The 25,770-nt window shown below is 42.4% G+C and overlaps 2 protein-coding genes across 2 annotated transcripts in view; one reads left to right on the forward strand and one right to left on the reverse strand.

The window, feature by feature from the left end:
• The window catches only part of MED14 (mediator complex subunit 14), a 34,338-nt gene extending 15,388 nt beyond the window's left edge, over positions 1 to 18,950 (forward strand). Inside the window, exons 13-31 of the mRNA XM_056495058.1 lie at positions 1,502 to 1,661; positions 2,033 to 2,227; positions 2,771 to 2,905; positions 3,335 to 3,411; positions 4,935 to 5,095; positions 5,374 to 5,520; positions 5,612 to 5,703; positions 6,889 to 7,041; positions 7,226 to 7,495; positions 8,715 to 8,870; positions 9,404 to 9,515; positions 10,121 to 10,252; positions 11,304 to 11,486; positions 12,146 to 12,381; positions 13,037 to 13,216; positions 13,415 to 13,522; positions 13,963 to 14,088; positions 14,699 to 14,888; positions 18,357 to 18,950. Of these exons, the coding sequence (XP_056351033.1) occupies positions 1,502 to 1,661; positions 2,033 to 2,227; positions 2,771 to 2,905; positions 3,335 to 3,411; positions 4,935 to 5,095; positions 5,374 to 5,520; positions 5,612 to 5,703; positions 6,889 to 7,041; positions 7,226 to 7,495; positions 8,715 to 8,870; positions 9,404 to 9,515; positions 10,121 to 10,252; positions 11,304 to 11,486; positions 12,146 to 12,381; positions 13,037 to 13,216; positions 13,415 to 13,522; positions 13,963 to 14,088; positions 14,699 to 14,888; positions 18,357 to 18,430 (2,887 nt within the window). The 3' untranslated portion in view covers positions 18,431 to 18,950. The remainder of the gene's footprint in view (positions 1 to 1,501; positions 1,662 to 2,032; positions 2,228 to 2,770; positions 2,906 to 3,334; positions 3,412 to 4,934; positions 5,096 to 5,373; positions 5,521 to 5,611; positions 5,704 to 6,888; positions 7,042 to 7,225; positions 7,496 to 8,714; positions 8,871 to 9,403; positions 9,516 to 10,120; positions 10,253 to 11,303; positions 11,487 to 12,145; positions 12,382 to 13,036; positions 13,217 to 13,414; positions 13,523 to 13,962; positions 14,089 to 14,698; positions 14,889 to 18,356) is intronic.
• Positions 18,951 to 23,782: 4,832 nt separating this feature from the next.
• The window catches only part of LOC130253437 (probable ubiquitin carboxyl-terminal hydrolase FAF-X), a 35,036-nt gene continuing 33,048 nt past the window's right edge, over positions 23,783 to 25,770 (reverse strand). Inside the window, exon 20 of the mRNA XM_056492015.1 lies at positions 23,783 to 23,962. Within this exon, the coding sequence (XP_056347990.1) occupies positions 23,783 to 23,962 (180 nt within the window). The remainder of the gene's footprint in view (positions 23,963 to 25,770) is intronic.

Consider the following 25,770-nt stretch of genomic DNA (forward strand, 5'->3'; position numbering starts at 1 on the left):
GGTTTTGTGTTTTACCACAATAGGGGTTATACTTCAAGGTTGTAAGCAGCCTTGAGTGTTTGCCATCTCCTCTAAGTAGTGCAGGAAAGTCTGGTTTTATTTGGAATCGAGTCCATGGTCCTGCTTTAGTTTTCCCCCTTAAGTGTAGCTTCATGCGTTGCTGTATGCACAAATTGCATGAAGTCTTTTCACTTTTAAGTAGCAGACCACTTGCTTCCTGAGAATCTCTTCTTCTTTTCATGTTCATCCTTTGTGTCCTTTATTCCACTCTGTTTCTACAGCTGAACTCTACTTGTTTCTCAACAGAATGATCTCACTTCTCACAATACAGAGGAAAAACCAGGAAGTGGCCTGGGATGATTTAAATAATACCTGTTTATCTTCTAGCACTTCAGCCCTTGCTGGTTTAAGCCTCTAATCTTCTTTCCATAAAGCCCTGAGATTTAAGCACAAGATACATTTGGCTCTCATAAGAGGTTGTAGCAAATAATACAAACACAGTTTGCATCTTCATGAGAACTGAGTTCCACCTGCTCCATCGTTTTGGAAATTCCCAGTGCTCTGAATTAATTGCAGGGTGAAATCTCTATTTGAGGAATTCTGCTTCTAAAAAAGAAGCTTGATGATGCATGAAGCACTGGCACCCTGGAGAAACTAATCAACCTCCCTTTGTTATAAATAATGTACTTGAGATAATGGCTTGGGTAGTGCTGCAGTTTCTGAGGAAGCTCAGCAGTCCACGGAATGTCTTTTAGGACAGCTGTATCTGACATGTATCTGTGAGAATAAATGTGCTGTCTTGTGATGGAAAGGTGCTGAGTGCCCACACTTTCCACTGCTGTTGTCGATGGAAGTTGGAATACCCAAGCCATGCATTTCTGAGCCACTTTCAACCTAGCTAGTCTCCCTGGCCTTGCCACTATAGCCAAAATCCATTGGAGTAGGACAAAGTTTAATTCCAAACATGAGAATAAATTTGGTGTCTTGCATGTAGCTCTCCATCCCCAAACTTATGCAGGTGAATGAGTTTGTTTATAACATAAGTCAGCATGACATCCAGCTTCAGTGACTTTTTTTACTGTATTGCTTAGCAGCATATGGGAGCAAAGATTTTCCTTTCAATCCAAAAATGTAATTGAAGATTCCAGATTGTCAAATAACAGCAATCTACATGGTTTTTGTAATGTTTTCCTTCTATGTTTTATATCGTAATTTCATATTGTAATATATAAAAATATATTCAGCAAATAATTTCAAGGCTTTTCTTCTTGAATTAACAACTTCAGCTTGTTAAGCTGAAGACAAGATGTAAAGATAGTGATAAGAAAATATAAAGTAATGAAATTTTCTATGTGATTTTTCTTTATTTAACCTGTGCTGCAGTGATAGATGTTGTCTTAGAATATGACTGACTCTTAATTTGACATTAATGCTTTACACAGCAGTGTATTAGAATCATGAAACCAGTCTCAGGGTACTAATACCTTTATTTCCATGCAAGGTTCTGGCTTGGACAGCAGCGCTGCAAACAGTCTATAAAACATCTGCCTACAGTGAGCAGTGAAACTCTTCAACTAGCTAATTATGCCAGCCATCCAGTGGGAAACCTTTCCAAACACAAACTTTTCATCAAACTCACTCGCCTTCCCCAGTACTACATTGTAAGTAACTGAAAAATGCTTCTGTCTTTTGCTCTCTGTCAAGCAGTTTGTTGTACTGTTAACTCTTAACATTAGCAGCCAAGTGATTGATGTAATGCTTGATTCTCTCCTCTCCCTCCCTTCTCCTGTGGGTTTGTTAGGCACTCAGGCTCATACAGAAGAAGGCACATACAGATTTATCATTCAGCAACCTTACCTATTTTCTGTGTTTCCTGAAAGGTTTGGTCTTTCTTCTCGAGTACCTTTCCTAGCCTAGGATTAATATATTGAAAAAAACCCTAATGTCTGTTCTTTGTAAATGAAAGGATAGGAACTGAATTAGATTTACTCCTAGCTCGAGAATCTTCTCAATTTGTTTTGTTTAAATATAGGTTGTAGAAATGTTTGATGTTCCTGGCAACCCCACAGAACTGGAGTACAAGTACCATTTTCTGTCTGTGAGCTATGCTGAAGGAGATGACAGCCCTGCCACTGCACTTTTACTACAGCAGTTCAAACCAAACATTGAAGAGTTGGTACTGGACACAAAAAGTGGCAAACAAATGAAAAGTGGTGTCAAGCGCAAGGTACGTGTTCCAACAGCCACTGGGGAGGTTACAGTGCATGAAAACTCAACGCAGGTTTTGAGCATCAATTCTACCTTCAGTAGCCATGTTTCCAGTGTTTGTGTGGCTGGCATCTTACTTGTAGTGGTTCTCTGGACTGCTTCCCTAGGGAGATGCTGGGAAACTGTTTTGTAACAGTTGTCCTTCAATTCTTGCCAGGCCTTCTCTGCTGCTCTCTGAGCCAAGGCAGAGCTCTGCAGAGGGGTGTGTATGTCTGTTGGTATCTGTGTGGTACACTTTGGGCCATATATAGGTTTTGAAGGACTTGCAGGGACTGATAAGAGTTACTTCTTGGACCCAGGCTGACATGACTTAGTGATCTACAAGTACTGTTTTAAGGACAGAATTTAACTGAATTGCTTCAGCCCTGAAGTGGATCTGTTCAGGAGTTTGTGCTCAGGGTGTGATTCATTAAACACTTAGATGAATGAGGTTATTCTCTGACATCTCTTCAAAGTGTTTACTCCAAATATGCAAGTACCTTTGTCTTTATTTTAATTCTAGTTATCTGGAGATCCATGTTCCATAGAACCCAAGAAACCAAAACGGTCGGGAGAAATGTGTGCCTTCAATAAAGTGCTAGCTCATATTGTAGCCATGTGTGATACAAATATGCCCTTTATAGGGCTTCGGATAGAGGTGGGTATTAAAAAATACTTAGTTTCCTTCTTCCCCTCCCCTGCTCCTGATTCTGGTGTCTAGATGTGACTATTTGCCAAATTTGTGGTCATGTGCTCATTCTGGAGTTCCCCTAGCAGCTGAGCCTGAGTGACTCAGTCTTCTGCACTGTTGCTCTAGTCTTGTTAGGGCTTTTTCTCTTAGTACAAACACTGCAAAAAGCTTGAAAAGTTGAGGGAAAAGGGAAAATGAGGTTGTAAGATGCACTTGTGGGAAGGGTTGGGAGACAACTTTACAGCAGATTTGCACAGACCGTTTTTTGGCTTTCCAGTGCTTGAGGATGTGAAACATCTGTCACCCTCAGGGGGAAACAAAAAAAATCCATGAAAATGTTACAAGTTTTTTGCTTGACTTCTTGCTTGGAATAACATTTTTCCTGTTCACTCCTAGTTATCCAATATGGACATTCCTCACCAGGGAGTACAAGTAGAAGGAGATGGCTTCAGCCATGCAATACGTTTGTTAAAGTAAGAGGATATTTTCTGTGTTTCATTTGATTACTGTACATACACTTGAGAGAAAAAGGCTTGTTTGGAGAGTAACAATAAGAATATCAGGGCAGGGGCAGGATTTTTGTTTAGGGGTTATTTTTCCTTTCTTTTTTGGAGGAATGTTAATACTGTGTGTCTTGCACTTGTATGTGAAACGGTGCTAGAGAGAGGAGAAAATTAGAGTACACTTAGAGCCAACTACTACAGTTTTTTTCCCTCATTAGCCTGAACTGAGGGGCTTTGAAAACAGTTTGACAGTCTTCAATCCTTAAATCCAGGCAGTGCTAAGGAAGATGTAGTGATGATTCATGAATATGCAATTTTAGATCAGATCAGAGGCCTACATAGTCCATATGTTATTTGACAATTATGTGAAACTGCAGAGGAAAATGCCAGGAATCCCAGAAAAGACAATTGCATGGTAAAGGGGTTGTAGTGGAATGAGAATCATTGAGTAATTTAATAGGTTGTTTAAGCCCAAGTGCAGGACCTTGCATTTGTTTTCATGGAACTTCATAAAGTTCCTGTTAGCTTGTTCCTCCAGCCATATGCAAATCTCTCTGAAGGGCAGCCCTGACCTCCAGCATATTAAGTGCTCCTTTCAGTGTCATCATCTGCAGATTTGCTGTTCTTCTGTATCATATAGGCTATTGAAATAGTTATATTGAAATTCTTTATAGGAAGCCAATAGCATCTGCTTCTGCGTTAACCCTGAGAAATGCCACTCACAACCAGCCACTAACTGTACCTGCAACAAATAAAGTTAAAAGCAAAAAACCACAAACCCCAAAGATATCTCCTAGAGTAAAACCTTTGTAACTCCTTTTTTTTCTACAGAAATGTACAGTGACATAAAGGCACCAGTTTCTAAATTCATCAGGCCCTACCTTTTTAACTTTGCATATGAGCAGAGAACTTGGGAGCTGAAGTTAAGGGTGGAGCATGAAATTTCTGGCTAGATCCTCAAGGAATTTGAAAATGAGTTTGGCAAGTTTTTTGCTTAAGCTTTATTTAGTCTGTCCCCTGAGCTCAATTCACACATTGGGATACGAATAAATTAGTGAGTACTAAGGGAACTGCTAGGTTGTTCATTGCATGTAGAGCAAGCTTGTTCTAGAAGGCAAATGAATTCAGATTACCACAGAACTTACTTATTTTCATCTTTTTTGACTTAATTCTCTGTATAAGAGCTTTATATTGGTGTGCTCTTAGTTCACCAGGAGATAAGGACAATTTAGCAGGTCCTTTAACAGTCTCTAATTTGCAGGTATTGAATCCATATAAAAATTGGTCTTAACTCAGAGTGCTTTTGTGACGCACTTATTACAGTCCCTGAAGAGGAACAGGTTATCTCACTGTGCAGTCCAACTTCCTCTGCCATTGATTTGTTCATTCTTTAAATCCAGACTTGGGAGTCCTTCAGGAGATATTAGAAGGTAGTGTTGTTACTTGTGGAACTGTACTGTGTCTGATGGAGATTTTGTTTTTGTCATGTATAGAATTCCTCCCTGTAAAGGTGTAAATGAGGAAACACAGAAGGCTCTGGACCGGTCTCTTCTTGATTGCACTTTCCGACTACAAGGTAGAAATAATCGCACGTGGGTGGCCGAGCTGGTGTTTGCAAACTGCCCACTGAACAGCACTTCATCCAGGGAGCAAGGCAAGTTTCATTGAGGAACACTGATGAATTTTATTTCTTTGTAGTTTACATTGTCTGTTTTAATTGTTGTTTTAATGTCTTGGTGTAACCTAGTGCTGTCTGCTTCTAAGATACCTAGTAAACCACATTGTACCTAATCAAAATTCTGACTGCTGAGTTGATGCATTTTTGTTACTTCATTGTTCTTCCTGGTCACCTGCCATAGTTCACTCACAGTCTGTAAACCACAGCTCAGGAACCACTGGTTGGTGAGTATTTCCCATCTCCTCACACTGCAGGACCAACCCGCCACGTTTACCTGACATATGAAAACCAGTTGTCTGAACCGGTTGGAGGTCGCAAGGTGGTCGAGATGTTCCTAAATGACTGGAACAGCATTGCTCGCCTGTACGAGTGTGTCCTGGAGTTTGCACGGTCCTTACCAGGTACAGAAACCACCTCCTTTTTGTCAAAATGGTGGGCTTACAGGTGACTGTGATTTTCTCACTCTAACTGTCTTCCTTCCTCTCTTCACAGACATCCCCAACCACTTAAACATTTTTTCAGAAGTTCGGATCTACAACTACCGAAAACTTATCCTTTGTTATGGAACTACCAAGGGGAGCTCAGTGAGTAACTCCTAAATGGACTTAAAATGTATGACTGAAAACAGAATGGGTAGGCTTAGACTTGGCCAGAATTTTGCTGCACAATTTTTCTTTGTAGTGGAACTAATATAGATGAATATAGAAAAGACAGAGGGTGCTGCATTGATGATTTGTTGGGTTGCTAGAAGTTCAGGATTTTTGAGAATTTCTGTCAGATGCTTTATATTGTGGGAAGGACAGTTGTGTGCTTCTGATGAAAGCTGGTATGGCAGCCTTTTTCTGAAAAACCTTGAATAAGTGTTACTAGTCACTGCTGTACTGGGATATATGGGTGGTTATGTGTAACCTGAATGCCCAATTCTGCCTTAAAAGAGAGGACTCTAACAAAGTTTTAAATGTGGTGCTGTGTTTTCAATGAGCTGTTCATTGATTATTTCATAGCAGTGCTGTTCTCTTGTTCAGAGCTGTAGCTTCCTCTGTAGATTTTACAACTTATTAATTACTTAAATAACTGAGTATTTGCTCACGCCTTTGCATTAAATGCAAGGTGGAGGAGGAATTAAGTGCAAGTTTATTTCTGATTAAGAATACGGTTTTGTGTGCAACTGATGCGAAGTAGCTTCATACACTTGAAATTTGCTTCCTAAGCCTTTTTTGTGTTCATTTTCTAACCTGAATTTTTAAGAGTATTTTAATGTGCATTTTATTGTGAAGTAGTGTATGTATATGTGTATATTGTATATATGTAAGTAGCCAGAGCATCAGTATGGACTTTGCATTTAACTTCCTTACATATTATCCAGTACTCATTTTTGTGTAATGTAACTTAAGAAAACCAGTCCACCTCCAGTAACTCACTAATCAGTTTTCCACACCATGAATCTCTTGAGTTTAATTTTCTCTCTCTCATCTTTGGCAGAAAAAATTATTTTGCTGTTTGGTTGAGTTGCTGATGTAAGTGCCCAGTTTTGTGGTTGCCAATAATCCAGGCAGCTAAATGGGTATTAAAGCTGAGAATGCTTTTTTTTCCTTCACAACCTCAGCAGCATTTGAGGAAGGTGAATTTGGAATCTGTTGAAGTTTGATGAAAAATGGGGGAAAAAATGAAATCTGACCAACTTTCTTTTTATAATCTGTTATTATAACCTCATTATTACAACCTACTTGTTCTAGCTTCCAAGACATTTTATGTTTGTGACATTGCAGATCAGCATTCAGTGGAACTCCATCCTCCAGAAGTTCCACATTTCGCTGGGAACAGTTGGCCCAAACTCAGGTTGCAGTAACTGTCACAACACAATTCTGCACCAGCTCCAGGAGATGTTTAATAAAACACCAAACGTGGTGCAGTTGTTACAGGTAATGTTCTAAAAAACTTCTCTTAAGAAAATTGCAAGACACTAGGGAGCTGAGTTCTGATTAAGCTGTTCTCTTCAAGGGTATTATGATTGTTTATGGATCTCATTGCCAGAAAGCATCTAATTTGCCCTGACCTTTCCTTTTGGATAAGCTACCTGACCTCTCAATCTGTGCTGTCTCCCAGGTTTTGTTTGACACTCAGGCTCCATTAAACGCCATCAACAAACTCCCGACTGTGCCCATGCTGGGGCTGACCCAACGCACCAACACTGCCTACCAGTGCTTCTCCATCCTGCCCCAGTCCCCCACGCACATCAGGCTGGCCTTCAGGAACATGTACTGCATCGACATCTACTGCCGCAGCCGCGGCGTGGTGGCCATTCGCGACGGCGCCTACAGCCTCTTCGACAACAGCAAAATCGTGGAGGGCTTCTACCCCGCGCCTGGCTTAAAGGTGACCACCCCTCTGACCACCCTTCTGCTTTCTGGCAGGTTTAAATAAATGAGCTTCTAACTTGGAAGTGTGAGTCTGAAGTGAAGAGCTTCTTGAAGGTTTTTTTCGTGGAGAGCTGCGGTCTTTCCAAAATTCTGAGTGTAGAAGGAAGTTTTTATTTATTGGTGGATCTGTTAATTAGTTTGAATTAGAACATTTCCTTTAAAAGATAACATCAAATTCTAGGCTTTTTTTTTTCCTTATCTGTGTATTGTGGCATGCTTTTGTTGGAACTTGCTGAAGCTTTGTGTGTAGGCTATATGTGTGTGCTCCAGGATTAGCAGCAACTGCTCCTCACAAACTGTGTTGTGTGGCAGTACAGTGCCCATAAGTTGCAGGTGGGACAGTACTCCATGTCAGATGATTCTAGACAGAAACTTCTCTTTTAAAACAGTTCCCATCAGTGTGTGGCAGGAGCTTGTGGCTTTGCTTCTAAATGCTGTGCTGGTTCACTTTTCCTGAAAGATGAATCTCTACACACTGACAGAATTTCTGAGGGCAGCTTGTACCAGTGCTAGTTATACTGAAATACTGGAAAACGTCATCCTTTGAGAAACAGGTTAATTTGCTAGATTTTTTTTCTGACAGTTGCAACTGAATATTGATTCTCTGGCATTGCATTTAACTGATCCTGAACATCTGCCTCTTTCATAAATGCCAAATGAAAGACTAATGGAAAGAAGAAGGAGATTGTAGATACCAGTGTAAAGTGGTAGAAGAGAACAGAAATGGAAAGGTAGAGGAGGAATTAATTCAAGAAAGTTGGCAGGTTCCTCTGGGTACGAGAGAATGCTGTGGAGGAGGTGACACAGATGTTCTTAACCAAACAGGGCAGTTATAGATGTGAGACAGCAGGCCTGTATGTTCTGGAAACTGAGGAGTTGTTCTGGAACAGGTATTTCCTGGTGTAGACTTATCTTAAAGGAGAGAAGAAAAACGTTGGTATTTCAGTTTACTGGAGATATTCCTTGTTATAGAGGCAGGTGTTTCTGTTTATTAATTGATATATTTTGCAGACTAATTGTACTGTAATTAATGAATGCCCACTAGTATTTAGTTTCAGAAACTTGCCTGTCTCCTATGTGCTTAGCTGATAAAGGTAAAGCTTAGCACATACTGCCTTCATTTGTATAGTAAAATTTAAATGGGCAAATTGCTAACAAAACTGCTTTTTCCACAGACATTCCTGAACATGTTTGTTGACAGCAATCAGGATGCACGGAGGCGATCTGTAAATGAAGATGATAACCCACCTTCTCCTATCGGAGGAGACATGATGGATTCTTTGATATCACAGCTCCAGCCCCAGCAGCCTCCACAACAACCACAACAGCAGGTACCCTTCAGGCAAAATAAATGTTTATTGTCTTCCACAACTGTAGATTTCTAAGAACTTCATGTTCTAAAAGGATTAGCAGTAACAAAATGGAAAGGGAGACTATAAACCCACTCTGCTGCAGAATTCCCCTTCGGGCAAAATGTATTAATTTATTTTGCCATTTCTCATTCCAGTGTAAACAGCCCATAGCATATGAACAGCAGCTTTGGAAGGTCACATGAGACTTGCTGCCTAGAAGCAAAGGACTGAGGGAGGGAAAACAACCGTTTAGGATAAAAGATGGGAGGGAGAGTCAGGAGGCTTTGCTGTTACAGGGTGGCAGATAAAAGGAGAGAGGTACAGAGGTATTATGTCTTTAGAAGCAACTGAAAATAACAGTGAGCACTGAACGAGATAGTATAGAAAATCAAACAAATGTGTGGATGAATCTGTTAGACCAAATCCTCATTAGTATTCTCCTGCACATATTTAACTTTTGTTTTGGTACAAAATGATCAAAAGTTTTCATTGTCCTATGTTGACAATTTCAGCCATTTGCAAAACAGGCAGGAGCCTCGGGAGCATATCCTCTCACCTCACCACCCACCTCCTACCACAACACAGTGACACCCTCCCCGTCCATGATGCACACACAGTCACCAGGTAGGATGGCTGGGAGCTAATCCTGTACTAGAAAAACAGGTCTTTGTGCATGCATGCTTTTCTATTATTTGAACTGTGTTTAGCCCCAGATTACCCAAGAGAATGCAGCTTACACTGTGGGGTCCTGCCATGCATGTTTTGGGAAGTACATTTGGAAGCTAAGAAAACCCATTAAGTAAAACTGTCATCTTTAGCTGTGTAATATTTGGGACTGTTTCATTATTACAGTTTATAACTTCCTAAGACAAAAACTTGTTAATTTTCAATATCTGCTTCTTCAGAAAAGCTTTTCATCACCAAAGCTCTGCTTTCTGCTCCCAGCTGTTGTAGAACAACAGCTGAAAATACTTAAATCTGGGAAAGGGCTGGGCAGGGGGGAAATGCCATTCTTCAAGCCAGATATCATGGGAAGTTTCCATTGTGTGGTAAATCAATCTGAAAAATGTAGCAGTCATGCATGTGCAAAATAAAGCCATTGAGTGCAAAAACAAATTCTCTTGAATCTTGTTTGCTATTTCCCTAAAAAGGAGGGAGCAGTTGATAGAAAAAATTAGAACAGAAAGATCAGAAATGTGTATGCCAAGTGATCCCATGTCTTTGATTAGGAAATTTGCATGCTGCAAGCTCACCTAGTGGGGCTTTAAGAGCACCATCACCAGCATCCTTTGGTCCAACTCCTTCACCTTCCTCTCTTGGAATCACAATGGGACAAACAGCTAACTTTGCCAGCCCACATGGTGAGTTCTTTACTGGCAGATGTTTATGTAGTGGCAAGGAGGGCAGATTTGCTTCTTGAAATTAAATCTTCCAGAACAGACCTAAATTAATTGAGAAAAAAATCATGGTTTGTAATTGGCTCAAGTAGCTGCTTTCATATATGCGAGTCTTAACTCCTAACAGTAGTCAAAAGTAGCTGCATGGCATGTTGAGGCAATCCTAACATGTTAAAAATTGACTCTCAGTCACTCTTTTCTGCTTACTAATGTGGGGAAATTCAGTGTGGTCTTGTAGCAGAGCAGTGGCTGCAGCTTTTAATGAACATTTTCTTTGGTTAGATTAGTTAGTGGATTTTCATTGCTTACATTTCCTGGAAAAATAACAGGAAATAGGTTAGAGATGCAAGTACTTGCAGTTTAAAAATGTTGTCAAAGTCTGGCTGGTTTGACATATCTGTATGTGAGCAACATGCCTTTTAGTTGTTTCCTTTATTAATTCGGTTGGTTTTTTTGGAAAGCTGCCAAAACAATCCTTTGTGTAATCACAGTACATTGGAAACTGTTCTATAGATCACAACAAATTAACTGTTCAGATGGTAATTTTCATGCATCAGTTTGACTGTTGAGATGAACAAAGTGAGAGAGATGTACCACAGAGAAGGTTTAAGGTTCTGATCAGTCTGTATAGCAGAGATACCTTTGCAGCAATAATTGTAAGGTACTGAATAAATTAGGAACTGTCTGCTGAGGCTTCTATTTGCTAAGGAGCAGTAGAAGTCCAAGTCTGTAAGCAAGAGCTCCTTTTGGTTTAGCACCTATTACTTGTTGAACATGACAATTTTCCTTAGCATTCAGTTCTACTTTTTTAAAAGTACAACCTGGAAACTCTTAAAATCTGTATCTTGATTTTTATTCTCTGCCCCCACTCGTGTTTTGTATGGCTATAAAAAGTAGTCTAAAAGCTTGCAAGTACTTTCATGCTTTACAGATTTTGGTAAGCCTCTTTTAGATTTCTCTATTAGAAAGCCTTTTACTTTTTGAAGAAATAATAATGGTCTTGTAACATCTGTAGGTACCATAGACCCAAGCTCACCTTACACCATGATGTCACCCAGTCAGCGTGCAGGGAATTGGCCGGGATCTCCCCAGGTCTCTGGTCCATCACCAGCAGCACGGATGCCTGGAATGTCACCAGCCAACCCTTCCCTTCATTCACCTGTCCCTGATGCCTCTCATTCCCCACGAGCTGGAACAAGTAGGCTTCTTTATCAGTGTTGTAACTGTGAAACAATCATGTTTAACATTTCTAGTTGTGTTCCTTTTGGTAGTTCTTGTGTCAGTCTAACAGTCCTTACTGTCCTTGTGCAGCAAAATGTCCAAGGAAATTAAGTCTTTTTTCTGTCCTCATTCAAATCTTCAATAACAAATTGGAAAAGTGAGCTAAAGCATACAGCAATTATGTCAGCAGGATTGATGATAGCTCTTGTTGCAGTGCAGAAATCAGTCTGAAACTATTGAACTCCATGACTAAGAAAAAATCTTCAGAGTGAAAGCAATGATAGGCACATTTGCCAACCCAAATACTAACTTTTCACATCATAGATTTGTAATGCTGCTCTTGCACGACTGATTTAGCCATCTTTACATCCCATTGAGTTTGTTGTGCAAACCTGCTGTCTGCTGGCATGCTGCAGAAAGAGGAAAAGGGAGGAGGATTTTAATGTTACTGAGACTGTTTGCATGGGTTCTGGATCAAAACTAATTCCTTGTCTGTCTGATGCTTATAGGCAGGCAAATTCTTAAATAAGAAGGGTTGAGCTTTGGCCCATTATTGTTGAATAGTGAAATAAAGTGAACACATATCTTATGTTTCAGCTTAAATCCTCCCTCACTGCAAGTCCTTATGTCCCACAGGTTCCCAAGTCATGCCCACAAGCATGCCTCCACCTCGGAAACTACCTCAGCGCTCTTGGGCTGCATCCATTCCTACAATCCTCACCCACAGTGCCTTGAATATTTTGCTCTTGCCCTCTCCTACCCCTGGGCTTGTGCCAGGACTAGCTGGCAGCTATCTGTGCTCCCCTCTTGAGCGATTCCTCGGGTCAGTGATTATGAGGAGGCATCTGCAGAGGATCATACAGCAGGAAACGGTATGGTTTCAGTTTGAAGGGACCTGTGACTGCTCCCTGTCTTTCAAATTGGGCACAAACTGAAATGTTTCAAATAAAATATCTGTTCGATGTTAGACTTGTGCTGTAATACTGATTTTTGCTATCTAAAGTGTCAAAATTTAGAGAAATCATTTAGTTCCACTTCTTTCCCACACAAATTAGATGTGGAAAACCTGTTTGGTTCAGGTGAAATTTGGTAACTGTTCAGATAGCAAGTCTATGACTAGATTTTCAGATGCTTGTGGGTTCTTTGGGTTTAGCATGCCTATTGGGAGTTTACTAGAACAGCCAAAGGATTACTGTGGATACCACTCCTTGACAGGATTGCCAGAGAAGTAAGTTACTAGTTAATGTTAACTACTCAGAAATGTTGCTTTAGGGTTTGGGACAGACAAATGTCCCTCTTCACTTCTGTGGCATGGATTCAGTGACAGAGAAAGAAGCCAAATCTGGTATAAGCTTAATTCTCAAGGCAATTTTACTTGTATTAAAATACCATGTGTTTTTTTCTAGCAAGAGGGGTTGATCACTACACTTTGGGGAGGGAGTGAGAGAGAGAGAGTGTGTGTGTGTGTGTGTGGGTTCATGCCATTTAATGAATGACTAATTGACTGTGGATCTCCTTTTTATGCAGCTACAGTTAATAAACTCCAATGAACCAGGTGTAATTATGTTTAAGACAGAGGCACTGAAATGCAGGGTTGCTCTCAATCCCAAAACCAACCAGACCTTGCAGCTGAAAGTAACACCTGAAAATACAGGACAGTGGAAATCAGAGGAGTTACAGGTTTTGGAGAAGTTCTTTGAAACAAGGGTATGTACTGAAATAAAAAAAGTTGATGTTTTTGTGCATTGCTTTTAATCTCTGGTGGTGTTTTGAGTGGTCCTGCTGACTTTCACTGGCAGGTGTAAGAGCTTCAAAACATGAAATTGACAGCTGTGCATGCTGGTTGCATATTAAATGATATATTTATTATCTAAATAGGCCCTACTAAATAGTGTCTTTCTTTAGGTTGCAGGACCACCTTTTAAAGCAAACACCCTGATAGCCTTCACAAAGTTACTAGGGGCTCCCACGCACATCCTCCGGGACTGCGTACACATCATGAAACTGGAGCTGGTAAGTCAACTGTTCTATTTATTTAGTTCACCCAACTTTGGTTATTATATTTTTTAAAAAAAAGATGTTGTATCTTTATCTCCAAATACACTAATTACTCTAAATTTCTACATAAGTTATTTAATGTTATTGGAGAAGTTTTCATTTTACTACTAGCTTTCTTGGAAACACTCAAAATTTCTCATTTAAACTGATGATTTTAAGGAGCTGCAGACATGTTACTGCACAGCAGGCACATGCATAGGCTGACCTGAATCTTTCTGATTGTGTTACTGTGCTCAGTTCTTTCAGAATTACTCTGATTTCTCTAAACCTGGCACATTTGCAGGTTTAGCTAAAGAGGCACATTCTACTTTGTGGTGCTTCCCTATTTCCTAGCTATGTATGTCACTGACATAGGACCTCTGCTTTTCTTTCTCTGTGCTGCTCTCTCTGAACAGTTCCCTGACCAGGCAAGTCAGCTGAAATGGAACGTGCAGTTTTGTTTAACAATCCCTCCCAGCGCTCCACCGATTGCACCTCCAGGAACACCTGCTGTTGTGCTGAAATCCAAAATGTTGTTTTTCGTAAGTAGAGCTATCTGTTTTAAAATCCTAACCCGCATGTCTCTTGAGATCATCACGAGTTCATAGCAAAGCATAAGCCCCCTGTATCTGACAGCTGTAATAGCTGAAAGTGTTGTGCTGTTAGAATCCTGGATTTGCTTGGATCTCTTTTGTAATGAGTTCGGTTCGTATTCCTACTCTCCTTCCTACTCAAGCGCAGCAACGCCTCGTGTTTCGTGTTCTTGGAGAGATGTTGACAATATATAAAGTTCTGCTCCCTCTGGGCTGCATCTTCAGGTGCTCAACTTGTGGGTGTTCAGTTCTTCGAGGCTCTAACCACCTAGATTGGGTGACGAGCACATTAGTGGTGCTGGGAGAGGAGAGCAGGGATGAGATGTTCAGAACAAATCTACAGTGTTGTGCCCGAGGCAGTGCTCACTGTGGGGTGCTTTTGAGAAGACAATAGTCTCCACCTGAGTGATGATTTCTCTGTTGCAGCATTGATGTCTGAAAACAGGGTGGTGGAAGTACATGCTGTCTGTAGGCCCTGGAGTGTTTTAACTATATCAGAAGTTGCACTGAAGTGCATGGTCATTCAATTTAACGTGCTTTTTGGGTTGTTTCCCCACAGCTTCAGCTAACACAGAAAACAACAGTCCCACAAGAAGCTGTTAGTATTATTGTCCCAATTATTTATGATATGGCTTCGGGTACAACGCAACAGGCTGACATTCCCAGGCAGCAGAACTCTTCTGTTGCTGCTCCAATGATGGTTAGCAATATTCTAAAGAGGTTTGCTGAACTGAATTCACCACGACCAGGTACTGTACATGTCCAGTAGATATATTCTCTTCACCCAGACATCTGTGACAAATCTCCAGTGTAAAACTAAACCTCTCTTAAGTCTGAATTCTTCTTGGTTTCTATCTTACTTCTTTAGTAGTTACAAACTCCTGATGTGACAGGCAGTACATAACTTAATAGGAAGTACTGGCAAAAGTACTGGCAACACAGCCGAAGGTTGCACTGATGATTCAGGCTGGGTTTTGCTGTTCTGCCCAAGTGATAGAATGCACCCACCTCTTGTTGGCCCAACTCATGCTGCTCAGTAAGAGTCACACTTTTTGACAAATGGGCCTAGAATGAGTCACAAAAAATATGCTATGGCTAAGTGTCAGTTTTCATGGTTAATTTTGAATTTGCTCAGTTTAACAGTAGAATATAAAGGGATGTTAAAATAGTTATCAGAACTTGTCCACGTGCTGTGAATGATTTAAAAGTAATTGCAGTGGTTGTATACTCCTTTGTCAGTGTGTCCACTAGCAGAGGTGCATACAGTTCTGTCCACCAGACGTGCTGTGCAGTGTTTGAGCTAGGTTGTTCTGAGTGTTCATTGGCCTGTAGGTAGTGCACTGTGAGCAGCGTTGTGCTTTGCTTTCCCTCTTGTTTGTCATGCCTTATTTTTTAGTATCTGAAACATGGAAGAACAGTAGCAGGTTCTTTGGGCAGCATGTTGTCTGTAAGAGTGGTTTTGGGTCCTTATACACAGATGGCTCATAAGAACAATAACTTTCAGTTCTGATGAAGAACAAAATTTTTCCAATAACCCAGTGAATAGATTGAAGTTGTGAATGCAGAGGTTGACTCTTACTTCTTTTGTATAAGTTGTTATGCAGTAATTTTAACTATGCTTGATGGATTATTTCAATTAGAACATGAGCAATGTTTACCTTAAGTGGGTGTGGATATGCATACATTTCTGAAACTTGTGATGGGATTTAAATTAATATGCACTTTCTGTTTAACATGTAGTAATAGTGTGGGTAAATAGGAGAGAAAATAGCCTTGAGGGCATGTGGAGTTCCCTGTAGGAGTTCTGTATGTGGAAAAGAGCTTGTTTGTATAGCGCTTTTATTTCAAAATACATTATCTAAACTTCAGGTGTTGCTTTTGGAAGGTGCTTCCCCACAGAGTTCCCATGGTGTGGGGAAGGGTAGGTTCTTGCTTTGCTGTTTTGTTATTGCCCTGAGTTGTGTTTTAAAGTAAACCCTTCACAAAATACCATAGGCAGAGCAAGTAACTCTCAAAGCTGCTCTGGAGATGCAAGGTGAGATGAGTTCTAATGGTCACTAGATAGATCAAAATGGACAATTTTTGTTTGTCATGCAAATTTTGAAGCAGTTTTGGGATCCAGTACAGGGAGCTGATATAGACAGGGGGAAAATCGCATAGGAAAAGCATTGGAGCCACAAGCAGAACCTTGTCCAGGCAAAGGAGAATGTAGCTGGCTGAGCAGAGGAAATTTCTAGTAGTCCTTCCTCTGACTTCCAAAAGAAAGACTGAGTCTGTATGATTTTATTTATTTCCACCATCACCCAACAAAAGTAGGATCTTCCTGAGGACACTTCCTTTGTTCTTATTGTCAAAACATACATTATTATATCTGATCAAAGATAACAAGAATACCTTATTTTCTTCACCACTGAAAGGTGATAGGAGAGCCAACAGATGAAAGTAGATAGCTGGGAGACTTCTCTTAAAACAGCAGTACATGGGAGATCCCAGATATGTGTCCTTTCTCGTCTGATGCTCCTTTCTCTTCTGCTGCTCCTGTGCTGTACCCAGGATTTTCCTGACTTTCCTACCTGTTAGCTCTCTGCTGCACTAATTGCAATCTGCTTGATTAAGGGAATTTTTCACTGTTTGAGTCAGGAAGGACCAGGGCCTCCCATCGTTCACAGATGATGTTACTGGCACTGTCGTTGTAACCTGGAATCAGTGTTGCCTTGTTCTGGCTGTATCTTTTTTACCTTTCTCTCTTTGTGAGGAAGTATTTTGTATTCAGCTTAATTTTCCTCTTAATAAAATGGTAGTGCCTGAAAAGTAAGTTCTTTTGAAAGAGTTTTCTTTTCAGATCTGTGGGCAAACACATTCTGCTGTGTTTAACAGTAAAATGTTGACTCATTGTGAGTACACATTGTCTGAGACCACTTTACCTATGCCTCCATGGGAGAAAATACAAAATTACTTTGGGGAAATACTTGTATGAACTGAGAGGAAATCGATGCCCTGGAATAATAAGTTTTAAACTGTAAGCCCAAAACCTACAGTATGTAGTGGACATCAGTCTGGTGAGGAAATCTGTGGATGCTGGAGGTGACCCTTAGAGAGGATCTCAAGGGACTTGTGATGATTCTTAAAGCACTTCACAACTAAACACTCTTCAGTGTCTGATTTTCAGAGATGCAGTGGATGGTATTTAGCCCAGATTTGTAGCTTGGATATGATAATGACTTGCCCAAAATAATCTTGGGAGTCCCTAGTCTGGCAGTTAAGATTAATGCATCCCAACAGGCTCTGCTCTTATCTTATCTCTTTGCTCACACTGTTGCTCCTTCAGCAGCAAAATTCAATGTCTTCTAATTGATATTTCTTGAAATATGCAGGAAAAACTCAGCCCACAGTGACCAGGGTACAACAGTGGCTATTAATTGTATTTTCTTAGCAGGAAACAGTAGATGAAAATCACAGCTGCCTGTTGCTTCATCTTTTGTTGTTCTTATTTAACCCTTTTACTTCTGTTGATTTTAACTTCTTTAAGCTGTTCAGAACGTGTGTGTTTTTGTCAACAAGTGCTGGTATTTAAAACTTTGAGGTAGCTGTGGCTGGTTTTTTCCTCTCAGTATTGAATCTCAGCTGTTGGAAACGGAAGTCCACCTGCTCTGTATTTTATTTTGCAGTTTAAATGTCAAGGTTGAAAGAAACAGATTCCTGACTGTTTCCCAGTCTTGGAATTAGAAATGTTTTCAAGACTGAGCTTAGGAGAGAAAACATCTTTCAGATGTTTCAGACTTGAGTTTTTCAAAATGTTTAGTTTCTGCTCGTAATCCATGGAAATAAAACTTGAAAAAGTTGGGTTATTTTCTTTGTAGGATGTGGTGCTCTTAATTAATAACATACAGAAAAAATCGAACCACAGTCCATGTGCAATCAATTCTGGCACAGATTCTGTCTGACATTCAGAAGCAATTAAAAGTTAAGAGCTACTTGCAATTTCATCACCAACAAGAGCAGTCCTGCTGGGAAAGCTGGAGCTGCTTCAGCCATAACTCCCACAAACCCCAAGGTCCCTGGAGGTCACTGGGTTTGGGAGTCACCCTGGGCTCTGCCCTAGGGGCTCAGTGAGGAAGGGCTGTGGGTGTGGGGCTAACCTGTCTCTTTTCCCTGCTCCAGAGTGAGGAAGGGCTGTCCGGGGCGCGGTGCTAACCTGTCTCTTTTCCCTGTTCCAGGTGAATGCACAATATTTGCAGCCGTTCGTGATTTGATGGTTAATCTTACGCTGCCCCCTGGGGGGCGTCCCTAGACACTTTTAAAAGAAGGCTGAAAGTGAGACAAAACAGCAAAAAAAAATTTAAAAAAATAAAAATAAAGCCTTCGGTTAAAAGAGGACGTTTTAATTTTACCTTTTTTTCTAAGAGCTAACTATAAACTGGCAAACTTTCAGGGATGCACTTTCATCACATGAGTATCACCACGACTTTTGTATAGTGCTGTTGTATAGTGTGTTTTAATGGGAGACACTTCAGACTAGGTAATAGATTGAAGTATCAGCTTGCTGGTAATAGATTTAATATTCTGTTTTATACTATAAAGATTATGAAAATGCCAAACTTGTTTGTTTTTCTGTTTTTCTTATGTTTTGGTGTAATAGTCTTTTTTTAAGGCAGGTCTGTCATTTTTGAATACTGTAAAACTGTGACAAACTTTATATTGAAGCTGTATTTTAATATGACTGCTTTGAATCCTTAAACAATTTATTTGGGCTTGTTGTAAACATGTCCCCAAGAAGCAATATTTAATAAACTGGATTAAAAAATCTTAAACTGGATGTTGTATCATCTTAAACTTTTTTCTTGTCCCCTGTAGCCACTGGTCAGATCTCTTATGTTCACACTTCCTGCACTATCTATATATGTGATCTTGGTTATACACATTCACACACACCTGCTGCTAACTTAAAAACTCAAACAAATCTTTATTTATCCTCTGGGTTCAGTTTGTTCCAAATCAGAGTAGAACAGAGTTTGTTCATTTTCCTGGTTTCATTTTACTGGTAAAAAATAACCAATAACTTAAAATGCTGCTTCATTACTTACACCAAGAACTACATGTTTGCTGTCTGAAAAGCAAAGCTTACTGGAAGAAAGAACCTTTAGTCATCTGTCATGGAGTCTGTAATAACAGACTCATGTCTTATTGGAGAGGCAGGTAAGGTAGAAGCTGGACCAGCATACCACAAAATTTAAGAGGCTGATCCAAAAAAGAAACAGCCTCACGCTTAACTTCCTGAATTGGATGTTTGTAGATAGCTTTGCCAGTAAAGACTGAAGGCTCTCCTAATTGAATAAAATGTCTGTCCTTTGGAGTTTCTCTGTCCTTTAACTACTTGTGCTCCTGGATCAGTATTCTCAAGTTTTTAGAGTTGGGTTTCCTCACTTCCTTCAACAGTGACTTTCAGCTCTGCTGCCTCCCTGCCTTTGCAGAGCTCAGCTGAAGGATGCTTTAAACTAATTTTAAATGTCTTTTAGTGAATTTATTCCAGCCTGCCTTGCTGTCTTGAAGGCTTCCCACTGCCCCTACAACTGTCACAGTGCTTCTTTCTCTGAACCTCCTGCCACTAGAAATCACCTTTTGGTTGGTGCCCACCTCAGATTTCAGCCCTGGACCTGTGGTTTGAGAGTGGGTTCTGTGTCACTGCTGCTCTCACCCGTGTGTATCTCACAGATGGTTACACAGCTTCTGCTTCTGAAAAACAGCCCAACCCCTGGAGTGAAAACCTGCAGTTTTTAAATGCTGCTGCTGCTGCTCAGTTGTAAAGGGCCCATATTTCTGCCTTTTTACAGCTAAACTGATGTTTTAAAATTGAGAGATGAAACAAGGGTGTCTGAAAAAGTGTTGGAGTTATTGAGTTGGGGGATTCTCAGAGTTCTTCAGAGAGAAATCAAAGTGCAGGGTTTGAAGTGAAGTCTTTGGATGGGTTGAAGTATATTAAGTCACTCACACAAAGTAGACTTTTAAGTAGAAGTAAGTTTTAGGGTGAGTTTTAGGCTGTTGTGCTGGTTACTGGTCTGGTTTTGAGGTGGGAGCATTTCCATGCCTAAAATTATCTTCTGACATGTGACCAGTACCTGCTGCCCATTGTGGGAAGGGGCAGGGAATGAGTGTGGTAGTGGCAGAACTTCAGCATTTGGAAGTAAAAGGAGGGGAGAGGCCTCCCCACAGGGCAGAGGAAACAAAACATGACTACTGACAGAGGGTTATGGACTGACACTCCAAACCCCAGATGATGGAAAGGTTGAATTTTATGTTATACACAGTACTCATAACATATGCCACATTTTAAACATTTCTCCTAAATAATTAAATGCATAAGGAAAACACTACCAGTAAAAGGAAGCATTTCCCACTTTCCAGAGACACTTGTTCCTTTCAAAGCAATGATGGTGTATTTACAACTGCAGTTTTAAGTTTTGGTTTTCATGTGTATTTACAACTTCAGTTTTAAGTTTCATTTTCCATGTGTTCAGTCCCTTTTTCTGGCAGCCAGATGATGTGACCACCTGCTGCATTGGGACTATTTGTAGATTTCTTCCTTATGGTGGATTTCTTTGTCCATTTATTTCACTGGAAGTGCTGCAGTTGCTCCACATCCTTCAGTATTTCTAGAGGTTCTAAGTTTCTGATCAACCCACCTGTGGGACAAGGATGAGGGCATTGAGTTACAGAGAGGAAAATTATTTCTGAGCTGATCCATAGCTCTGGCTTAGAAACGTTAGTATCAGATGGAAACACATTTTAGATGTTCAAAAAGCCATTCCCAATGGCAGCCATAGATTTTGTAGCTTTCCAAATAACAAAAACTGATCCTGTTAAAGGTTTCCTCAAGATAGGCAACAGGGAAGAGCCTTTTTTGAGCCGTGCAAGTATTCAGACAAGGACCAGAATCAAGATGAGGTTCTGGGGGTTTGGAGTTGAAACTAAGTTTTAATTCTTTGTCATCTTTCCATGTTTGAGTGTTCTGCAGGTCACCTTTGAGTCTGCAGATGTTTTTTTGACTGAGTTTACAAGGGCTGCAGGGAAACAAGCTCTGATGATAAACTGCTGAGAGAAAACAAAGCTCCATGAAACCAGAAGCTGTTTTTCTTTACGAGCTGCAGTTTGTCTTTAGGCATGTGCTCAGTTTCATCTGTCACTTGAAAGTTACTCTGGTTCGCAGGCATTTTAAAACAAAATCTTCAGTATGAAGAATAGACTACTAGGAGAATATTTGGGTCATTTTAATCAGATCTATGATTAGTCTGTCAAAGGTGGCACATCAGAAGTTGTGCTACACTGGCCATTTCAGCTCAAGTGGTTATAGTTGTTCCCCTGGCCCAAATTTTCCATTTACCACAGAATTTCAGAGGTTTTTAAAGTAAGAATGTATTTCAATAAATTAACGTGTAATTGAAATGTATTAACCATATGTAGCATCGAGGTTGTAATTACCGAGCTGTGACTCTGTGTAACCCCATAATAGCGATGTAATTGAGACTTTCCCATTTAGATTAAATCATGCTGACTTCAAATATGCGACGCTTTTCCGGAGGAGCTCCAGCAGCCGCCGGGGGTTTGCTGCTCGGCGGGTGGATCATTATTTTGGGGGATGTTTTTAAGGCTGAACTTTGGCTCCGGGAGCATCGCACGCCCGGGAAGCTGAGCTGCCCGCGTACTCGCAGCTCCTCACGTCCCTCCAGAGCAGTTATTAAAGAATTAATGAATTAATTCTTTGGGAAATGAGCCCGCTGGAGGGTCTGGCAGGAAGCTGCTCCGGGAGATAAGGGATGCTGAGCGGGGAAGGGCTGGGTGGAGGCTGGGTGCGGGAAGCTCCGGCAGCTTCCATCCCTGCCCTGGAAAAGGAGCTCGGAGGGGCTGGGGGCAGAGCCCCTGGAGCAGGGCTGTCCCTGCACCTGGCTGGAGAGCTCTGCTCACGGAAAACGTGTCCCTGCTATGCGGGATGGGGCTCCCACAGCGGGGACAGCATCGCCTTCAGCCTTGCCAAGGACCGGTGTTACTCCTGCTCCGCACTGCCTTTGGAGTATCGCTGATGCTCCGTCAGAGCACCGGGAATTCCGCCTGCACTTTGACCCTTGCAGAGCAGCCGCTGAAGGGGGAGCTTGTCAGAAGTTACAAAATAGGGGTGTGAGTGCTCCAGGGGGAGGGGTTCTCTGATACCCTGCCCCGTGCTAGGGCAGGCAGCTCCCGGGGCTCAGGGGGTCAGGTGAGAAGGGATCCCCTCCCTCTCCTCTGCCGCTCCTGGGGATGTGCCTCCCTCATGTCTAACCCCTCCCAGGGTCACTGCAGCTCTTCAGAAACAGAGGAGCCCTGCCCACCCTCGGGAACCTGCCCGTGAAGCGCTCAGATCTCCACATTGCCATGGCTGGTGTGTGTGTGGGAGCCCCATCCCTCACCTGGGACCCCGGGCCAGGAGCAGCCCCAGCAGCCTGCCCAGGCCCTGCAGCACAATCGTCCTTTCCACAGATTTATTTTCGAGGCTTCCTCCGTGAGGAGTTCGCTGTTGAAAGTAGCTGGCAAGCTGGGAAAGCAGCATTTCAAAGAGACAGAGAAATGCACTCCCGTCCTTTGGAACTGATTTTGCAGCAGAAGGAGCGAGGGGCTGCAGGGCCCTGCTGTGCTTTTGGCTTTTTGTTGATCCCAAAAAGCAGGGACAGGGAGAGGAGAGGAGAGGAGAGGAGAGGAGAGGAGAGGAGAGGAGAGGAGAGGAGAGGAGAGGAGAGGAGAGGAGAGGAGAGGAGAGGAGAGGAGAGGAGAGGAGAGGAGAGGAGAGGAGAGGAGAGGAGAGGAGAGGAGAGGAGAGGAGAGGAGAGGAGAGGAGAGGAGAGGAGAGGAGAGGAGAGGAGAGGAGAGGAGAGGAGAGGAGAGGAGAGGAGAGGAGAGGAGAGGAGAGGAGAGGACTATTTCAGTTGGAGAGGACCTACAAAGGATATTTTAGTCCAAATGGCTGACCAGTTTAGGGCTGATCAAAACTTAAATCACGTTGTTAAGGGCCTAATCCAAAAGCCTCTTAAACACTGCCAGGCTTGAGGCATCGACCACCTCTCCCTCAGCCTGTTCCAGTGTTTGACCATCCTCTCAGTGAGAAAATTCTTCCTGGTGTCCAGTCTAAATGTCTCCTGACAGTGCAGGTCTGAGCCATTCCCACACATCCTGTCCCTGGATCCCAGGGAGAAGAGCTCAACCCCTCCCTGTCCATTCCCCCTCCTGAGGAAGCTGCAGGCAGCAATGGGGTTGCCTTTCAGCCTCCTCTTCTCCAAAAGAGACACGTCCAGTCCTCAACCACTCCTCACAGGACATTCCTTCCAGCCTTTTCACCAGCTTTGTTGCCCTCCTCAGGACACATTCAAGGGTTTCAACATCCTTGTTAACCAGACTGGCCCAGCACAGAGCACAGGGAGATAATCCCTGCTGGCAGCTCCCTGTGCCAGGATGGGCTCTGCACTCCTGGCTGCTGGAGCATCCCTGGCTCCCCATTGATCCCTGTCTGCAGGGCTGCCTCCAGCCACTCCCACCCTGCTACTCACAAAGCCTCTGCTTGAGGAGTGCTGAGATGTTGTAGGAACTTGTCTGGTTCCACCCAGCTGGAAAACCACATTGTTCACCGTGCCTGTGCCCCCACAGAAGCTACTCCACAGCCTGGCACTGGGATTATCACACCCTGTGTGTGCTGTGTGTGCTGTGGAGTAAGAGCCAACACTGTGACTTGCTGATCTGTGTAAACATCAGCTAGCAGGACAGATACATCTTGTTTATTTACATCTGTGCTCTGTCCTCCCATCTAAAGGAGGACAAGGACAAGGCATAGCAAAGAGGTGTTTATGTACATGTGCCATCAATTATCTTGAAATTTAAAAAAAAGGGAAAAGGGATGTATGCTTTAACTACTTGGACAGCCTGTAAAGCTGACTGATACCCAGGGATTTAGCTATGTGAAAATAGTTATTTTGATAACAGTACTGTGTGAGAACTGGAACTTAACTCCAAACACTACTAAGACATCCTCCCCCCACACTGAAGCAGCTGGTTGAGCCTAGCTCAGCCCTGCTTGGCTGTCACCTCAGTGCCCAGAGGAGAGCTGCCAGCTCCAGGCTGAGACCTAACCCATGTTTGAACCCAGCTCTACCCTTTCCACCTGCTCTGCACTCAGAGTTCAAGCTTTCCAGTTCAGCTCTGGGTTAAGGTGTCAGCTGCTGAGTGGCTCTCCAGCAGCACCATCCCAGCAGGCTGGGGTTGGAAGGGATCTTACAAACACCCCTTGTGCTGTCCACCAGCACAGAGCTCCAGCAGCCAGGCAGGAGTCAGCTGGGAACCCAAACAGACCTTGGCTGTTGCCAGGTGACTCTTGGCACCCACAGGTCCCCTTGTTAAGTTTTCTGCTTGGCAGGACTCTCCCAGGGGTGGTCTCTGCCTGTTTTCCACTGCTGGATAAAGTGGGCCAGGCAGGGCACTCATGCTTGCTGTGCAGAAGCTGCAGGACAGCAAGGTCCTGGCTCCATGTGGGACTGACCCAGTGAGATCTCTGCAAGCTGAGCTGGCTCAGGGTGGGTGTGGAAGCATTTGGGTGTGGGTCAGTCAGGGATGTTGTCCCCAGGGCCCACACTGGGTCCTGTCCCTCTCACTTTGCAGTGTAGGCACAGTCCCTCCCTCAAAGCTCCATGATGAATGTACAGGTGTAATATCCATATTCAGGGTAGGATCCTTGGAAACAATAAATTCCTTATGGCTTCTGTGGACTGGAATTGACCTTGGAAGTTATTGTTGAGCTGGATAGTGCCTTTCCTTTCATGGTATCTTACAGACAGGGACAAGGGCAATCTTTAGAAATAAACTAATTCTTTTCTGTGCTCTAGGTGCCCAGATCCATCCACAGGTGGTCACGGTCCGCTTGAATTCATTTTATATTTGAAAACACACTTGGTAGCTGTGGAATCAGGGTTATAAGTTGCTTTCCTTGACACACTTTTGCATTTGTTTTTCTGCTTTGTTTTGTTGCAGATGGGTGCCTTAAAAAAACCCAGAGTTTGCCTACACACCTCCTGCCTCTTGCTCGCTGCACAGCTTGGCACAGCGTGGAACCATCCATGTGCAACTCTTACCCAAGAGTCAGCTGCTCAAACAGGGAAAGATTTCTGAAGATTTTCAGGGATAATGTTGAAGGAGTCAACCTTTTATTCAAACACACTGTTGTTTGCAGCATGCAAATAGCACATCCTGGGCATCCTGGAAGAGGATTATCCCAGGTTGTTTCATTTATCTCAAACCCCAGTGACATTCATGGTGAGGCAGGGACTGCAGACAGAGTTTGCTGAGGTGACCCATCAGCTATGTGGGTTTTGTGCAGATTTACTTGGCTTGTAGGCAGATTTTTTGGGCCAGTTTGATGGAGCACAGCAGCTCTCCTGCATCCTTTTAATTTTTAGGACTACAGGCATGAGCAGAAAGTCACAGAGGTGACCCTGACCAGAGTATTTCCCAAGAGCCCTCCTTCCTTTCACAAGAGCCAGCACTGTGCAGCCCCACTCTGTGCAGGGTGTTTGTGGGCAGCAGGGCCAGAGCTGAGCTCAGCACAGTCACAACCCTGCAGGG

The sequence above is a fragment of the Oenanthe melanoleuca genome, chromosome 1 (genome assembly GCF_029582105.1).
Source record: "Oenanthe melanoleuca isolate GR-GAL-2019-014 chromosome 1, OMel1.0, whole genome shotgun sequence".
Classification (NCBI taxonomy): Eukaryota; Metazoa; Chordata; class Aves; order Passeriformes; family Muscicapidae; genus Oenanthe; species Oenanthe melanoleuca.